Source organism: Manacus candei, unplaced genomic scaffold (assembly GCF_025592945.1).
Source record: "Manacus candei isolate 608988 ecotype Guabito, Panama unplaced genomic scaffold, ASM2559294v1 h1tg000003l, whole genome shotgun sequence".
NCBI classification, from domain to species: domain Eukaryota; kingdom Metazoa; phylum Chordata; class Aves; order Passeriformes; family Pipridae; genus Manacus; species Manacus candei.
In genome coordinates, this window is record NW_026138051.1 from 1,821,596 (window position 1) to 1,839,295 (window position 17,700).

The following is a 17,700-nucleotide window of genomic DNA, read 5'->3' on the forward strand; positions in this document are numbered from 1 at the left end:
GTTGGGGCTGTGGGGCTGCACCACACTGGGACACTCCAGCTGGAGCGGCAGCTACAGTGGAAGGAAGCCTTTCTGCTGAAGAACAGCCTTTCCCAAGAGGATTGAGACTTCCCTTTGGTCTGCCTTCCACATAGAGTGGTGTTTAGTTTTGCTTTTTGCCTTTTACTCTTGCTGTGATAACACAAACAACATGACACTCACTGGCTGAACTGCAGAGAGAAGCCACATTTCTGCCCCGTGGAGGCAAGACTGTCCCCTGCTTGTCCAAAGCACTAAACGTAAGACAGGCAATTTCTCATCTTGCTTGTCACCCTTGACACTCCCCCCAGCCCAGGCCCATATGCCTCAGACCCACTGCCATCATCATCACCCTTGGCATTCCCCATCACTCATTTCTGCTAACTGGAAACCAGGTGACCCTCAGTTCAAATTCAATCAGTGCACCACACTTGAGACCACTCATTTGTACTTCTGACTTTCTGTACTTCTGCTGAAGAATTTCTTTGTGCAAGGACAAGGACCACTCCAACAGACAACTAAGCTTAACACAAGGTCCCTGTTTGCACTCTGTTCCAAACTCATCCTTCACAAAGTCATGAACCCACAGGAAAGGTTCTGTTGAATTGCAAAGGATCTTAAGACAACTCTTTTCACATGGAGGACTGGCTTTGTACCTCTTCTGAGCAGCTGGGCATTGCCTAACACGTGTCACCCTAGACTAAGACACAGAGAGGAAAGCAGCAGCAGTAGCAAAAGCCTCTCAAAGACAGTTCAGGCTCATATTGTCTTTAGTCCCTCTGCATTACATCTTTTGTCCAAGTGATATCTGATATCACCTTCCCCTCCTTCACTACCTCTCAAGACACAGTCAGGCATAATGCAGGTTGGCTCTCTGGGAAGAGACTGTGTGTGCAAGAGATTGGAATCTAATACACAGCCTCCTCCTATTGGCCTCAGGGATGGTGGGATCAAACACTCCAAAGTTACTTACATACCATCACTTCCACCTCTACTGCCTTCCTCTTCTTTACTGAGCTTGGAGGTGGATCAGGGAGCCAGCCCTAAGGTCACCATCCCAGTGGGCTGTGCCTTCGTGCAGGCACAGGTTTGCCCTCCAATCCCTGTGGGAAAAGTCTGGGGAAATGGTTATAGTAGCCTGAAGGACAGTGCTTCTTTATTACACTTGTCACCTTTCAGCTGTTCTTTACTTCTGAACGTACAGAACCATTTTTATTTGGTTTACATCAAGACATTAGAAATCAAACATATTTTTTTCTTTAAAAAAAAAAAGAACAAAACAAAATGGAAAATAAAACCCAACACTATATACACCTTCTCTTCCCCAGTCTCTGCTCCCCTCCCTCCCACCCTCCCACCCTTCCTCCCTCCCTCCCTCCCAATGTCTGCGTTAGGTCCTGCTTCCAACACATTGGTTTCACATCTCTCACCCAACTCATGCCCCCCCCCCCAATTCCACATCTACTGTAAAGACATCCCACCCTGCTTGGTAAGCCCAGTCTCATCTCCAAGAAAGCATTTGGTAACCAGCAGGACACTTCTTGCCTCATTGTCTCTGATCTCTGACACCAGGGTAGGGCTCGGCCGATGCCCCAGCCTGGCACAGCTCCCCTGCACATCCCAGCCCAGCTCCTGCAACTTTGTCCAGATGCAGCTGATTGTCCCTGCCTGCAGGGACTGAGCTCCTGCTGAGGGCCCTGCACCGTGAGTCTGCCCCTGTTTGCCCCACTCCTGACCTCACCATCTCCAGAGACCACGGTGTGCCCGCGGGGGCTGCTGCCATGGCTGGGCTTCCTGGAGTGCTGCCTGCAGCTGCACCCAGCCTGTCTGACTCACTGATGCCCCGGTTTGCAGTGCTCTAGTCCCTTCAAACCTAGTGCACGGGTATTTTCACAACCTCTCTCCTATTTGCTCTGCTTCTGAACTTACAGCTCTGTCCCAGCAACCTTCTCCTCATCTCATTCTCTTCACCAGGATTTCAATAACTACCTTCCCTAAAGCCACAGTCCTTTGGTCTGCAGCTCCAGAGGTTTTTCTTCTGTCTGAAAACAGCTCAGAGATTTAAACCCCTTCCTCCTCCCTACAATAAAGAAAACAAAACCAACTCACTTTCCCACCCCTTATCTCCTCCTGCCAGAGCCTCTAGAGCAGATCTGGTCAAACAGACTGGCCAGATCAGTTCCCTTCCTGGCTCTGTTTCTGGGAAGTGGATGTGCTGTCCATTGGACAGTGGAAGTGCCAAGCCTTGGCAGGTTCCCTACTTATTTGCAAGACATAAGCTGCTGGCATGGTGTCAGATGTGCATGCAAGAACTTTGGATGCCAGTTAAAACCTACAGTCCTGTTTGTTTCATGCACTGTGAACTTATCCTATATACACTACTGGCTGGTTTATGCTTGAAGACATGAATATAAAGGTATACATTTTCCTTTTGCCTTAGTAACCAAAGCTTTACTTTCACCCATGGAATAGCAGGGGTTTGCTAGCAGGGCTCTTATTTCCCTCTATTGCACATTCTCTCATTGTCTTTTCATTTCTTAATACTCAAGGTGAAGGAGGGATAGGAGGGGGACAGATAGAATTACAGTCCCAAGGTCCTAGTTACTAAAGGTCCCTGAGTGACAGCACTATACAGTATCAGAAAATGAAGCAATAGAGTTGCGTTGGCCACGGATATCCTGAGAGAGATTGCATTTCTATTTCTGCTCCTCCTTCTCCTCTTTCACATGGTGCACAACATTCTCCCCCAGCTCAGCTCCCTCAGGCAGCCTGGAGCATCCCTCACGTTCAAGTTCTAGCCTCTGCTAAAAAACATGACCAACAGCAAGTAGCAATCCTGCCCCAAGCTGCCAACAAACCAAGCCCTGACCATTGCCTTCTGCACCACTGCAAGAGAAGGCAGAAGCAGCTCCACTTTGGAACAGCACTCCCACTCTTTCCTCCCTCTTTCCCCACTGCTCTCCCTTTGTGGAGGAAAGGAGGACAACAGCGGGCACGCAAGATGCAGCATGGAAATACCCTCCACCCTTCCAATAACACTCGTGCTTGTGTGATGGCTTGAAACCTCTGGGCCTTGAGTATGATTAAAATCCCTATTTTTCTTCACTATCTCCTTTCTGGATTGCTGGACCTCAAACCAAGGCGTGGGTTTGTTGCCTTTCTTAGGGGTGGACGCAGACAGCTGTGGAGGGGGGACGTGGAGGTGCTACCTCAGTTTTGGAGGAGGGCATTTCTAAAGGCCTTCAGCATTCTTCCCTCACCCCAGGGCGAGAACACATCTTCTATTACTCATCTGACTCACAGGACATTCGGTTGTTCTCCAGCATTCTGCCCCATCATCAGAAGTTATAAGGCAGCTCCTGAACTGTGAAAAGTCCTGACTGCACACTCTTTGGCAAAGATTATTGTGTCGGACCAAATAGTCCAGATGTCTGGATATACTGACTCTGTGAAGTAAAACTGACCTGGTAATACCAAGTTAGGAACATTCAAAGAGAGAAACTAGGATGACTCCTGATAAGAAAGAGAACCCAGCCAACAGAGGACCGAGGCAACAGCAAAGGAGCCTGGCTCCCAGTCCCAGCAGGTGGAGAAATCGGCTAAGCAGTGCTTTTTCCCTGGAAAGCTTTTGGATTGTCACTATGAAATTCTGGGCTCAATCTCTGATTGAAGCCTCAGATACTAAACACAGCCTCCCTGTGCCTGATCTCCAGTTTCTGGAGGCCCTGGGCTGTACCTGCAGGGCACTGGATGGGGTCGGTCAGGACCCCACTCCGTGTGGGGCTCAGCACCCGAGGAGCAAAGAGCATCAGTGGGTTTTGCAACATCTGTGTGCTGCTGCCCCTGCCAGCCTTTGGGACCAGCTGAGAGAGCTCTCAGATGCCTAACTCCTGTCACACATTTGTCAGGATTTTACTACAACCACCAAATCACTGGAGTTCCTGAGTCATCTCCCTCAGCTTCGTCATTTCTTACCACACAGCCATTTGTTTTCCCTCCAATCTTAAAAGGTTTCTTATAACTGCCTCTTTTTTTCCTACTTTTATCGTTCTGATCACTCTTTACATTGTAATCACATATATAAAGGGTGTTTAGATATTTTATTTAATCATCAATCATCTGGTTAGACTCCCCTTAAAAACTGAACCTGCTGATAGGCAGTCTCCATCAGGGAACTGCAGCCACGACATGCATATACCCACTGACATTATACTGCTGATGTCATAAAACACGACTTTATGACTTCCACTAAAACACTGAAAAGATATTTCTGAATAGAATCCCACTAGATAGCATGACTTCCTCCATTGGCCAAGCTTTAAATTCCTGTGTCTCGGGTGGAGAGGACTGCCCAACCCAGCCTGAGCCCTATTATCCAGCTCCAGTCACTCTCCAGACTCTTATTTCTGTACAGACTCCATATAAAAACTGCAGTAATAGTGGGAAAAACCCATTTTCAACAGCATTGTTCCTGAATGTGGAGAGCAGTGAGAGACTGTTCTGCAGGGCAGTGGAGAATCTAAGTCTGATTTAACAATTGTGCTAAAACCTTGGTGAGTCCAGGGAGGCCTGGACCAGATCTGTGCACACATGGACATGAGAGAGGGAGACAGAGACGGGGGGACTGGGAAGGATGGATGCTCTACTTTTATGCTTCGGACTCTGCATAAGACACCTTACTGATACAAAAATAATAATACTTATTACTCTGATGAGGCCTGATCCTGCTTCATCCAAGTCATGGTAATACTTTCCATGCCTTCAGTGTCACTAGGTCAGGCCTGTAATGATTCACATTTCCATAGCACTGTACAGACACAAATTAGTGAATCAAAGATGTGCATTAGATTTATCTGCCATCTGAAAAACAGGAGTTTCCCTGGTCTCAGAGGATCACTCTGCTCTCCCAAGCAATGGGAATCGAGGAAAAAGGGAAGAGAATGCTAGCAGGAAAATAAAGGGATGGTTGGATAAAGGGCAATGTGAGCGCCTGTGGGTCTCTCAGGAAAAAACTACCAGGTAGGAACAAGGTTCCCATCATTACTCCAGGAATGGCAGAATGACCCTAGGGTTAAAGTTTTGCACTTGTGAATAAATTATTTTCATGGCTTTTATTAATATTATAAGGGAGATTATCAATCATCAGTGATTGCCAAAGTGGCCAGTAATTCAGTGGTTATCCTGAAAGTCACTGGCTCCTTAGGAAAAAGCTGACCTTGCTCTCCAAGGCCAAATTACCCTTCTGGACCTTCATAATGATTGCCCGTGGATGGAAGCTGCTAGAGACTTAGGGGCTTCCACTAGCACTGACAAGCTCAGCATTTTCATTGCAACCTTCACCCTGCCCAGCCTTTGAAGACCACCCCCTTCCAGCAGGATGATGCTCCACGGAACTCTCCTGCATCCTTAGCCACATCATCTGTAAGGAAGGGCACACGGGGCTTTTCTCTACATTCTGCATGTATTAACAGACACAAAGCAAGGCCTGATAGAAGCAGTACAGATCAGAGGTTCCCACCCCACCATTTGCTTCTGAACTTCTTAGGAAAGGGGATAATAATCGTTTCCATATTTTTTTTCCTCCTGAAGCATAACAAAGTTAAATGACATCCAGCCTTTCCTGCACCTTGATGTAGGCTATGGTCACTAAGTGGGCTGGAGTGTGGAGTCCATTGCCTGGCATAAAGAACAGGAAGAGAGGGAAAAGGATTTTTACAGTCCTGCAACTGCTTTTCTCTCCAAACTCTCTAAGAAAGATGCAGGGTGGGAATGACTAGGAACAACCCCTCCTTTCAGGACCGAATCAGCTTAGTCTCCTAGAGATTAGCTGCCAGTGGTGAACAGCAGCCCTGTCCCACTGCTGATGCCCAAGTCCCCTCTCTGTCCTCAGCCAGTGGATATTTGCACACTCTGCCTCCCCAGCTCCGCCTCTGTCCATTCAAAGACGGGGCTCCGACCTCCGACCCCACCAAGCTGCAACGAGCAAACAAACCCCTGCTATTCCCCCCAGAACACTGCCAGTCAAATGTCATCTGTGTTCTCTTTCTTTCTACAAAAGATATTACAAAACCCCCCCTCCCCAGCTCCCCTCCCCAGAAAACATGCTTGCACTCACACGTCCACGCTGACACACGTGCACACACACACACACACACACACACACACACACACACATACATTCATCCAGGAAAAACAGCTTGCAAACTCCTGAAGGTGGAAAAAGGCATCTTGCAAATGTGCCTTGTTTTTGATAAGTTCCCTCCTCCTCCCCCCCCTCCCATAACCCCACATTGCCCCTTCCCTCCCAGATAATTGCCTTGTCCTCCCCCCTTCCCGGCTCTTCCAAAATAAATATTCTTTTTATTTGTCGGTTTAAAAGATTCTTTCAGGCTCGTAAGCAAGAGAGAGGGAGAGAGGAAAAGAAAAATCTCGTAAGCATGAGAATGAAACCCCATCACCTCATGAATCCATGAGAGAATAAACATGAAGGGGTTAAGAGCAGTGACAGAAATATTAAAAAATATAATAAAACTGAATAGTGAAAGATGAAGTTCAGTAGTGAAATGGAAGTGAGGATAGCGCATTAGTGAGCACAGCCAAAGATAACCTATCACCCCCACCAGCTTTTGACTCAATTTCTTTAAATCTCCCCCCTCTTTTTTAAAAAACTTTTCTTGGTTTTGGGGGTTTCTTGTGTTGTTTTTTTTTTTTTTTTTTTCTTTTCTGTCTTTTTATCTTTTTTTTTACTTTCCTTTTTTTTTTTTTTTTTGGGTTTTGGTGTTTTTGTTGATTTTTTACAATGGTTTAAGTCCTTCAGCAGGAAACCAAAATCAAGACAAACACATCCCTCCCTGAAACCACACCCCCTCCCATACCCTTCTCTCCCTCACCCCGCCCCACACTCCGTGGTTCTACGTGTGCTGAAAAGAGAAGAGTAAGCTTAGAATAAATCTAATGAACCAGAGGAATAAATGACAATGATAGTAAAGAGTAAAACCCAAACCCAAAAGACCACAACACTCCTGTGTTGTCATTGTCTGAGTGTCTGTCCCTATCTCTCTCTCGGAGGCCGCAGGCATCAATTTACATAGTACAACCAGTAAACAAGGTTGAAGAATCCAAAAGTGATTGGAAAAATGATTCGTGACCACTTGTCAATGGTGCTGACGTCTGTCAGGTCAGGGATTTTGAGCTTCAGCTTGGACGACCGCCGGCGCAGGCGGCAGTTGGCGCGGTTGCGCGCCGCGGCGTGGTGGCTCAGCGGGACGTGGCGGTCCAGGGTCGGGTGGTGGCCAAATCCATCCCGAGAGGCCAGAGGCTTCCGGAACTGGATTCCTGAGCCTTCAAAGGACATGACAGAGTTTCGAGAGTCGCCAACGCTGCTCATCATGTCCGTGGCCAGCAGCTCATTGTTCATCTCCAGAGTGCTGAGGAGGATGTTGCCGTAAGGGTCAACCTAGAACGGGGGAGACAGAGAGAAGGGTAGTATCCTGTGCAGGGTGCACACACCAGCAGGGGGGATTTTGAACTGTTTTCTGTGTAACAAAACCACTGATCGGGTCATTTGTGAGCTCTGAACATGCTGCATTTGTTGTCTGCTGCTGCTGGAGTGGAAGGACCAGCCACACGTGCCTGCAGCCAACTTTTGCGTGGGGTGCTGTGATTCTGCCAACACAGCAGGACCAAGAGCCACAGGGGTGCTTTTGGGTACACCTGCCCCATGCACGAGGGCAAGTCCTGATGAGACTGGTTTGAGTGCGATGAAAAAACAATTAAAGAGAAAAAAACCTCCCAGTCGTCACCAGACGAGGGGAACTGGAGTTCACCTCTCCTGATGAGGACAAAGGCTGCTCCACAGCTCATCTGGGACAGAACGAACAGTGGGGAGCCTGAATTCTCCTGCCACAATGAAAGCAGAGGACAAACCTGCTCTCTCACCCTCTTCTCCTCGTAGCGGTGGCGCTCGTTGTTGGCCTTGCTGATCCGCTCACTCTGCTTCTTCTGCTGCCGGGGCCCTCGCCCGAAGAATATGTAGTTGACAAAAGCGTATTCCAGGAGTGCCAGGAACACAAAGACGAAGCAGCCCATGAGATAAACGTCGATAGCCTTCACGTAAGGGATCTTGGGGAGAGTCTCCCGCAGGTGGGTGTTGATGGTGGTCATTGTAAGCACCGTGGTGACCCCTGTAAGGAGAGGGGGGGTGCTCTGTTACCAACGTGGGATGCTTTCCTGAAACGCCACTCTCGGCTTCCCCGTTCCTCCCTCCTAGCTGGACAGCCTCAGGAGGGATGGGAGCAGTGCAACTGGGGAGAAAATCCTCATTATTCTAAGCCCAGGTGCCCAGCACAAATCGCTGCAGAAGATAAACCAGCTGCAAACAGTGGGAGAAAATGCCAAAGCTGAGTATCATCAGGATGATGGGCATCAACATCCTCTGGACCTCGTTTCTTTAAGTCCTCCCTGATTCTCCTTTCCCTCAGTGTGGTGGGAAATATTCAGTTTTCCTCTGTTTTTTAACCTCTTCTCCTCCCCTTTTTCTACTTCATGAACTCATCAGGCCTCACTGTGGTCTACTGAATGCCTCAGTGTCCTTGACATGAATTTCTAATCTTCTATGTCTTTCCAATGCCATGAATAGGAGAAAGAGTGAAGAGATTCCCTCTTCATGGTTCTCTCTTTTTTTTGCCTTCCTCATAGCCTTTTGTCCACATCCTTGACCCTGCCAGTTCCCACCTTCCTCTCACCAGCTTTACCACTCATTACTTCAATTATCACTTGTACACATTCCTCCCATGGTTCTCACACTCTCTTTTTTAGGCCTACTCATATTTCTTGCATCTTAAATAAGCATTTCATGAACACTTTTGTCCCCATCCACTCAGCCTCCAAAAGCCTGGTGCACCATGGTTACTCTCACAGCTTCAGGCCTCTGCTTCAGTGTCTTCTCAGACTCTTCCCTTCTCTGGACTGTCAGAGTGGCCCCAGATCTCTTGATTTCTGTTGAAATCTCAGATTTGACAGTCTGTCACCTCCCAAAAGATGGCAATGAGCCCTCATATTTCTTTTGGGGGTGGTAACTTTTCCTCTTCAACTCAGTTTTCTTCTCTCACTTCTCTAGCTCAGCTGCCCTCACTTACTACCTTTTTGTCCTTTTCTTCTAGTGTCCCTCCTCCTTATCCCTCTGTTAACAGCATTATTAGTCTCAATGACCTTCATTTGCTCCTCTGGTTTCAGCCCTAACTCTACAGTGATGGCTCTCAAAGCTCTCTGTGCATCCTGGACCACTGCTTGTCCTGTTTCCCCTTCACCCTCGTTGTGTCTCTAGTGTAAATTCCGATTAAAGACTTAAAGAACTGTTAGTCTTCTGCTGAGTAAGCAGAAGGGAGATGTATTTATATACATACAATATATTGTATTGTCTAAATTTAGACAGCAACCTAAACATCCCGAAATCTGAGGCAAAGGAAGGGAAATAGAATGTTCTCTCTGGCTCCATTAAGAGCTGGACAAATTGCAATGGAGACTTAGGGCAAAGGCAAAGAAGAGCTTTTTGACTATGTGACCAGGTAAATCTGGAGATTAAATGACCAGAAGAGCAGAGAGTTTCCTTCTTTGGAGTTTTTAAAGCATAAATTAGACAGAGAACTGTCAGGAGTAGTTTTGGGAGAGCTGTTCCAATTCTGATCTACAATGTTTTTCTTCTGTCTTTTCCTTCAAATCCAGATGTCAGAAGACATTCACCAGCTGTGCATCTCACATCCCCCCTTCTGCTTGTGCTTTCACTGTGCCAGCTATGTCTGCCACGGTCTCTTTTTCTTCTCTCACTGATTGTACTCTTGTCAATGTAACTTACCTTTTTAATTTACTGTGTTCTTCTTCTTCCCTCCCTGTCTCTCTGCTCCAGCCTCTCCAAGCAAGCACAGCCAAATTACCTATTTTATATCTTTGCACAAACCATTCCTCTCCTCTGAGTCTTCTCAAACTCTGTCTTCTCCTACAGCTAATTCAAACCCCAACTTTTTCTGTAAGACCTGTGCTGCATTGCCTCTGAGCCTTTTTCCACTCACAGATCCAACCCTGCTCCCTCCCTGCCTCTCCTAAAGTTCACCTCTGAACTTTATATCATGTTGGACAGCTCCATTCTCATATGTCAGTCATCCCCTCTTTCTCCTGTTCCTTCTTCAAAATCCTCATCTCCAATCCACCCCCACTTCCCTTCTGTTGCTTAAAAGACCTCATTTTTTTTTTCTTCTCATAGGAAAACATTCCTTTTTAGGAATGCTTAAGAAGAACTTGGACTTTAACTACTGGCCCACATTTGCCTTGGCTATGAAGGTCTTCAGCTATAAAAAGTGCCTGCAAGGGGTCTGAACTATCACAAAAATGTGTAATGCCCCTTCCTCCCTTTCTTTCATCTTTGAACCATTCACATTCTGCTCTTTGGCCACCCACCCTCAGCATTTATCATCCAACTAACCAGTCCTGGCACAATGAGGTGCCCAGGTGTGTCTTCTTAAGAAAACCAGCACAAACCACAGTGAAGGAACCAGTGTGCTCGTGGCGTGTCAGAATCCCACATATCTGAGAATCTGTGACCATCCCTGTCTTTGTTTAGACAGTTTAAACTCCCGTGGTAGAACTTTTACTGACTCAAACAGAACAGACTCCAGCTTGGGAAGTACTAACACTTCTGAACAAAAAAACTATAGCTCTTCTGACTGAAAATTTAAAGTTTGCTCTCAAGAACAAAAATGTCCATTTGGGATGACAGCTTTGCCAGATCTATGGGCTTAACTGCTGCCTCATAAAGAAAAGGTATTTTCTTTCTTACAGGTGACCTCCCTCATGGAAACACCTTCTCTGACATATCATGGGAAGGTACATACCCAGTGCCACTCGTGCAGCAGAAGCATCATAATTGATCCAGAAGGAGACCCAGGACAGGATGGTGATGAGAATAGATGGCATGTAAGTCTGCAGGATGAAGTAACCAATGTTCCTCTTAATCCGAAAACTCAAGGACAGGCGCAGATACGAACCTGCCAAGGAGAAATTAAAGGGAGAGGTTGTTTGAGAGGAGGGTGAGGCTGTATTTATGGTAAGAGCTTAGGTTAGGAATCGAAATTTTATCTGGAAAATGTTCTCAAGAGGCAGGAATAAAAATCTCTTTTCTTCTTCATTTGGTTATGCAGACTCATCAGTTTTTGAAAGCGGTCTCTTCAGAATCTGCTCAGTTGTCTCAGAATATTAAGAAAGAAACTACATAAGTTACATTATTATATCAGCCACCATGGGAGAATGGCTGTTATTATGGGATCAGCCAATTTGATAGAGACTTGCATGGGAGACTTTAACCCTATATTTGGGTGCCATGAGATGATTTTCCAATGTTTCATGTGCTACCTCTGCCTCCAAACAGCAATGAAGATCTGAATCATACTTTTCCCATGCTGTTCTAAAAATGGGTTATGGTCAGGCTGGGCAAATTCAGATGCAAATAGAGTGGTGTTAGTTAATCTGTAGGTCTCTTTTTTATTATTTTCAAGTTGTTGCAACTTCCTCCTAATCTTTTAGCAAACCTAATGAGGATAGTGAGGACAATAAGTACTTTTACAGTCCTTCCACTGGAGCAGGTTAATTTTGGCAGAGACTCTTTCATTGCTGTGAAACGAAGTCCAAGTCATTCCTCCTTCCCACCTCTGTCCCTTAGGCAACACAGCAGCCTGAAACATGGGTTTTAATCCTGGTTTAGCAGCTAAAGTAACAAGATAACAATAGATTTTAATGATCAAGGAGTCAGACTGGGAATAAGGAGGCATTGTTCTCTCACCACCCTGTGCCACTTTTGTAGCTTGAACACAACATCCCACCAGTCTTTTTTTGGAAGGTTTTACCTATTTAGACTGCAAACTTCTTCTGGAGCAATACTGCCTCTTGTAGTGGGTCTCTGGGTTGCCATTGCAATGGGACCCTGCTCTCAGCATGCCCCTGAGACACTGTTGGAACAACATCACCATCTGCCACCACTGCTGATACCCTCGGGCTGGGTTTTCATGGCACTTCAAAAGTTGTCCTGTTTAACAGGTGTGGGGTTTGCTGTTTTGGCAGTGAACCCTACATCACAGCAAAGTGAAGGCAGCAACCAAAATCCAAACCCCTCCAACCCAGCTGGCAGTATTCTGAATTGTCCCAGGTATTCTCACCAAATCTTTTTACTGCCCTGTACAGATGGGTTTGCATAATTTCATAAGCCACTTGCTTTTCAATGGATATATTCTTCTTCTTACTATTGCACCTACATTAGACCCATGTGTACACCACATAAAAATTAGATAAAGGCTGAGAACCTTCTAAAGAGGTTCTGTTTTGAGCCCAGTTGATGTTCTGACTTAGAAAGGAGAACAACTGCAGCAAAGAAAATGATCCTGTAAGTCTTTGAAGAGGAGCAGCTGAAAAAAAACAACAACTAAAACCCAGGAAAGTTGGCAGGCCCAGAAGATGCCTCTTTTCTAAAGGAACAGAAGCCTGGGTTGACTCACCAGTGGTGAAGACCACTTCCCTGCTGACCAGCCTCTGCTCAATGATGGTGAACTGAGGCAGCTCGAGCACCTCCATCCCCGTGACAGCAGAATCATTTCCTTGCCAGAAGAAGACAATGTCATCAACCGTGTAACCATCTGCAGGGAGGAGGAAGCACAGAGGGAGAACTGAGCTGACAAGCTGGACCAGATGACACCCCCCCATTTTCAATAAGGTGATCTGGAAAAGGATCCAAACCAAAGTCCACACCATCAGACAGCAAGCCTAGACCCTCCCTCTCCTGTACTCTTCTTCTTCAGCTGAGCTTGGCAGTACAGTCCCCAGGAGACATGGAAAATATTGGTCAGAACACCCACTTCTGGCTAGAATTCAGGAGAAAAAGGTGAGACGTGGCCCATCAAGCCTTGACTTGTGCTACATAATCTCCATGCCTGACATGACAAGGATTTGTGCACCAGAAGCCTCTGTCAAATGCACCAAACACAGCATTCTGCTTTTTAAAACTGCCTGCTTTTACCAGGAGGGGGAGACCACACAATATAGACTGGTGGGGACTGGGTAAACAGGGCATTGCACTATTAAAAACTCCCAGAGACAGAAAGATCTACAACAGCAGTTGAAAAGAAGCTTGAAGATCAGAGCACCTTCCTCTTCCAAGTAATCCCAGTTGAAATTGGGATCCAAGAAGCGGACAGAGTCTCTGAGACTGGGGGCTGCTTTTACCAAGTGCTGGCTGAGAAGGGCAGTAATGGGACAAGAGAGGAAGGGGAGTCAGGCTCATATTCATCCCTTGCATTTCAGGGTAGTGGGTTTGTTGACTCAGCCAAGGGTACAGCCTCTTACTTCAACCCCAAACTATACACACCAAACAGGGCTGCATGGGCTGGAAACACTGAGGAACCCAAAGCCACAGTCTCAGGGGAAAGACCCCCCCAGATGCTCTGGACTTGTGACAGACGAGTGGAGAGGCCAAGGGGATGAAACCATCCAGCTCCCCTCCCATCAGTGTGATGTTCACTGCCCTGCCTGTTGCCCTTGTAGGCAAGGATTCATTTCTACTTGAAAATTCACACCTCTCGTGGCAAGCTGGGTTTAGGAGCTCTGTGGCTGTTGCTGCACAGGGGGTGGCCTCTTATTCCCAGTGGAGTGCAGAGCTGCACGGGAGCACCTCTGGGTGCAGTGGGATATGCCCAGGCTGTGGTACAGCATTGTGCAAGGCTGCCTTGAGAGCCTGAGCCTCACCTGTGCCCACAGAGAGCTTTTATTCAGTGCCTGCACTGCAGCACAGCAGCCTGACTTATCCACACGCCCTCGCAGCACAGAGGCAGCTCCCTGGCAATGCCCAGCAAGGTTAACATCCACTAAGGAGGGCTGCCACCAAAACCAGCACCAGTGGATTAGTGGGATCAAGGGAATAAAGAGCCACTGAATATAACATGAAGGAGAAATTCTTCTCTCTAGTCTTGGGGGCCAAGGGTTACCCCAGATCAGAGCTGAACCTTTGAGGATGGTCTCATTTCTGCAGCTCCTGAGTGGACGAAGGGCTCAGCAACCTGGTCTGATCTCAGAGCTGACCCTGCCTTGAGCTGCAGGCTGGACTAGAGACATCCCGAGGTCTCTTCTCAAACTGAATTATTTGATGACTGTGCAGTCTCCAAGCCCACATCCTGTGCTCTCAGTCATTACCACGCTTATTCATGGGTGCTAAAAAAATAAAACCAATCTTCCAAATGCCATGCCACATCTGCTTCTGATGTAAATCAGCTAAGCCAGGGCTCCACCTCTTCTCCCAGCTGGCACACTCCTGCTCCCACAGCAGTAAGTGCTAAAGCCCCCACACCCATGAGCCCACCCTCAGGTTTATCCTCTCATCTGCTCAGTACCCAAGCTCTGTGCACAGGAACTGATGTTTGCATCTGGATGCAGCATCTCTCCCAGAGCACTCAGACCCAGGGTAGGAAGCAGCAAGAAACAGCCAAGTCCCCCACTCCTCCCCGTGGCTGATTCCAGCAGCTCCAACACTCTCACAGCTAAAAACACTGCATGCAATTTTACATTCGAATTCATCTGGCTCAGACTTTCAGGCTCTGATGGTTGCTCTGAATTTCTCCAGGAGGTTCCCAAGCCCTTTCCACCCAGCACTCCCCCTCTGCAGAGGTGCACCCAGTCTGTAAACAATCCACCTCTCCACCTCCTTTGCAGTAAACAAACCAGACTGAGCTATTGAGGTTTCTCGCTGCAAAACATCTGCTCTGGCCCTTGAACTGCTTTTTAGCATCTTTCCTCAAACTCTTCCAATTTGCCAACTTCCTTTCAAAATTCTGGAACCCAAATACAGACAGAGCCCCTTTCCCCCCTCTCACCAGCAACGAGTCAGTGGATTCTCTGCTCTGACCCACGGCTCCCCTGGTTTGTACAAGCCAGGCTCGCTCACTCCAGCCCTTTTTGCCAGAGCCCTGCCACGACCCCTCCTGCCGTGGTGCCCAGGGCTCCCAGCCCTCCAGCACCTCCCCTGGTTGGTGCCCACGAGGGTCCAAGCCCCTGGGGATGGCAGCCTGGCCCTGCACTCCCACACCCGGACCTCTGCCTTCATCAGCACTCGAACACATTCCGGACGGATTCAAACGCGCAGCGAGCCAGCCCCGCACGCTGCTGTCCTCATCAGCCACAAATTTAACAGCAGTGACTTCAAATTTACTTCCTGAGCAGCAACGCAAATGTCAAATTACGGTAACTAATTTTAGGAGGTTTTGCAGTTTAACCAGCTCCGTTCCATTTATTCGCTGACCTGCTGGTATCAGGCACCAATTTTTTGTATTTTTATTTTTTATTACGGCGTTATGCAATGTGAAATCAAACATGGTTTTTTTTCGGGAAGCCATTTTTCAAAAGTGTTTCAAAAGGGAAAGGTTGTTTGGTCTAAAAATAAAGGCTTTGCTTTGATTTCTAGCTTTAAAAAGAAAACCAAATTTCCATTTTCCTTTTTAAAAGGTAAATGAACTTTCACAAAGACAAGTCGTTTCAATCTGAAATATCAAAAAGTATTGATATGACATCTTAAAATGTCAGATTAACAGCCTGTTTGCAGCCTGCCTCATCAGGTTTTTGTTGAATCCTGGTGCACAGATAGGCAGGGGTACAGGGGGTGAGGGCTATTTTTGGGGTGGATGGATGGGATCAACAGGCAGTGCCAGCACTGGCTTTTCTCCTGCAGGGGAGTGCCTCGAGCTGCTGTGGGGCAGGAGATCCCATGTGCCTGCTGCTGCTTCACAAACCCAGCAGCCCTGCACCACAGAAGGGCTATTTCTCTGAGGTTTGGGTTGGTTTTCTTTTTAATATACTTCAAGGTTTAATCTGGCCATAAGACCATCGTTATTCCAGAGTTGTGTGGTCTTGGAAGCAAAGAAAATGGACCCCTGCAGGTTTCAAATGTGCAAGTAAAAGACAAAAGCTCTGAGGAAGGAAGCAACTGAATCTCCTCATCTCTGCCTGGATCTCAGGAATATTGTAAGGAATCGTAGCTTCAACGAACAAATTGGCTTGACATGACCCATTAAGAACAAAATCGCAACACGGGGAACTGTGGGTAATTCTCTGCCTTCTGTTTTCTTGGTTGTACTGTAAACCATTCTCAAAATGCTAAGGAGTGCCAGGAATGACATGACATGGCATTAGTGCCTCCAGCAGGACCTAATTTCCATCCCATTACCCGCCACGCCAAGCGCTGCGGTGGCAGCACATCCCGAGGCCCAGGCACGGGCACGACGGGCACCTTCCCACTGTGGGTGCTGTGGGACCTCCTGGGCGGGAAGAGCAATTCCCTGAGAATCACCACTGAAGGTGCATCATCAATAACTGTGAGATCTGCTGCTCTGGACCACTCCTGGAGGGATGCTGCAGTGCATTTGTATGAGGGAGAGCTGGACCTCCTCTGCCAGCGCAGCTGGGAGAGGATTTCCGTGGGAGTCAAGGGAAGATCCAGGCAGGGAGGGACTGTGGGAGGGCTCGGGTCCCACCACCCACACAGAATAGAGCCAGCCTCGAGTGAGGACAGGTTCCCAGGGCTTCCTTAGGGCGAGTCACTCCCGAGAGTGATTTTAACGCCCAGCCTGCTGCTGGAGCTGCTTTTCCCAGGCATTTCCCCCACGGGGTCCCCTCAGGATAAAGTTTGGATGAGGGAGCCTGGTCCTGCCCTAGGGAACATCCTCCAGGACGGGTGGCCCGTAAGGAGGCATCCCAAGAGCAGGAAGGTGTGGCTGGGGCAGGTGGCATCGGGTGGCACCGCGGGCAGGAGGCATACGCACAGCTCTCGATCTCCAGCGTGCAGTTCTGCTGGTCCAGGGGGTATCTCCGCAGGTCCATCATGCAGGCGGCCGTGGTGGTGATCCTGAAAGGAGAACAGAGAGAGGGGAAAAAAAAAAAAAAATCAGTTGTGTCTGGGTTTTTTACTTACCACAAAAAAAAAGAAAAAAAAAAAAAAGGAGAAATGAAAGGCAGAAGCGAAAGTCAGGCAGCATTTGGGGCCGCTGTTTCCCTGGAAACCAGGGAGATCCGCGGTGGGAGGTGTGCAGGGCGGGGGGCTGGATGCGGCTCCCCCCCAGCGGCACACGGCACAAACCCCCCGTGACTCACGCCAGCGAGGCAGCGTCTCTATCAACCGGGTGGGGAGGGATTTGTGTTCCTCCTGTCTCTCCCTTGGGAGAGACAAAGAACCCGGGAGTAGGCAGAGCTATGGCTGGGGGGGGGGAAGAGGAGAGGCATGTCCGTATGTAAGAGGGAGAAGCAACGCGTGTCCGCGGAGCAGATGATGCATCGACTGAATCTCCCAGCACTGACCTGTGGAGAAGAATATCTGACCACATCATCACCCCCCTTCCTGCCCTAATTGCCCCGACGACCCTAATTGCAGCCCCCCCACTGTCCCCGCTTTGGCACTGCCCCACCCAAAGCCCAGACCCCGCTGGCAGAGCCCCCCTGCTCCTGTGGGTTCAGGCTCCGGTACCGGAGTCACTCGTGTGCAAATGACTGCGGGATCGAGATTCAGTGAAGACACGGAGGGGTGTGTGTGCAGCCCCCTGGAAAACAAGTGTGGGGGGAGAATGAGGGTGGGTGTTGCTCTTGGAGTGTTGGAGCATGGGGTGG

The 17,700-nt window shown here is 48.1% G+C and overlaps 1 protein-coding gene across 2 annotated transcripts in view; it reads right to left on the minus strand.

Annotated features, from left to right (window-relative positions):
• Nucleotides 1-6,324: 6,324 nt before the first annotated feature.
• The window catches only part of LOC127471163 (gamma-aminobutyric acid receptor subunit beta-4), a 69,633-nt gene continuing 58,257 nt past the window's right edge, over nt 6,325-17,700 (minus strand). The window contains exons 5-9 of one of the 2 annotated variants that reach the window (XM_051787834.1): nt 16,863-16,945; nt 12,558-12,695; nt 10,905-11,057; nt 7,957-8,201; nt 6,325-7,474 (exon numbers count right to left, since the gene is read on the minus strand). In XM_051787834.1, the coding sequence (XP_051643794.1) occupies nt 7,097-7,474; nt 7,957-8,201; nt 10,905-11,057; nt 12,558-12,695; nt 16,863-16,945 (997 nt within the window). In that variant the 3' untranslated portion in view covers nt 6,325-7,096. Of the gene's footprint in view, nt 7,475-7,944; nt 8,202-10,904; nt 11,058-12,557; nt 12,696-16,862; nt 16,946-17,700 lie in introns of both variants that reach the window. The other variant, XM_051787825.1, reaches the window with a different exon arrangement.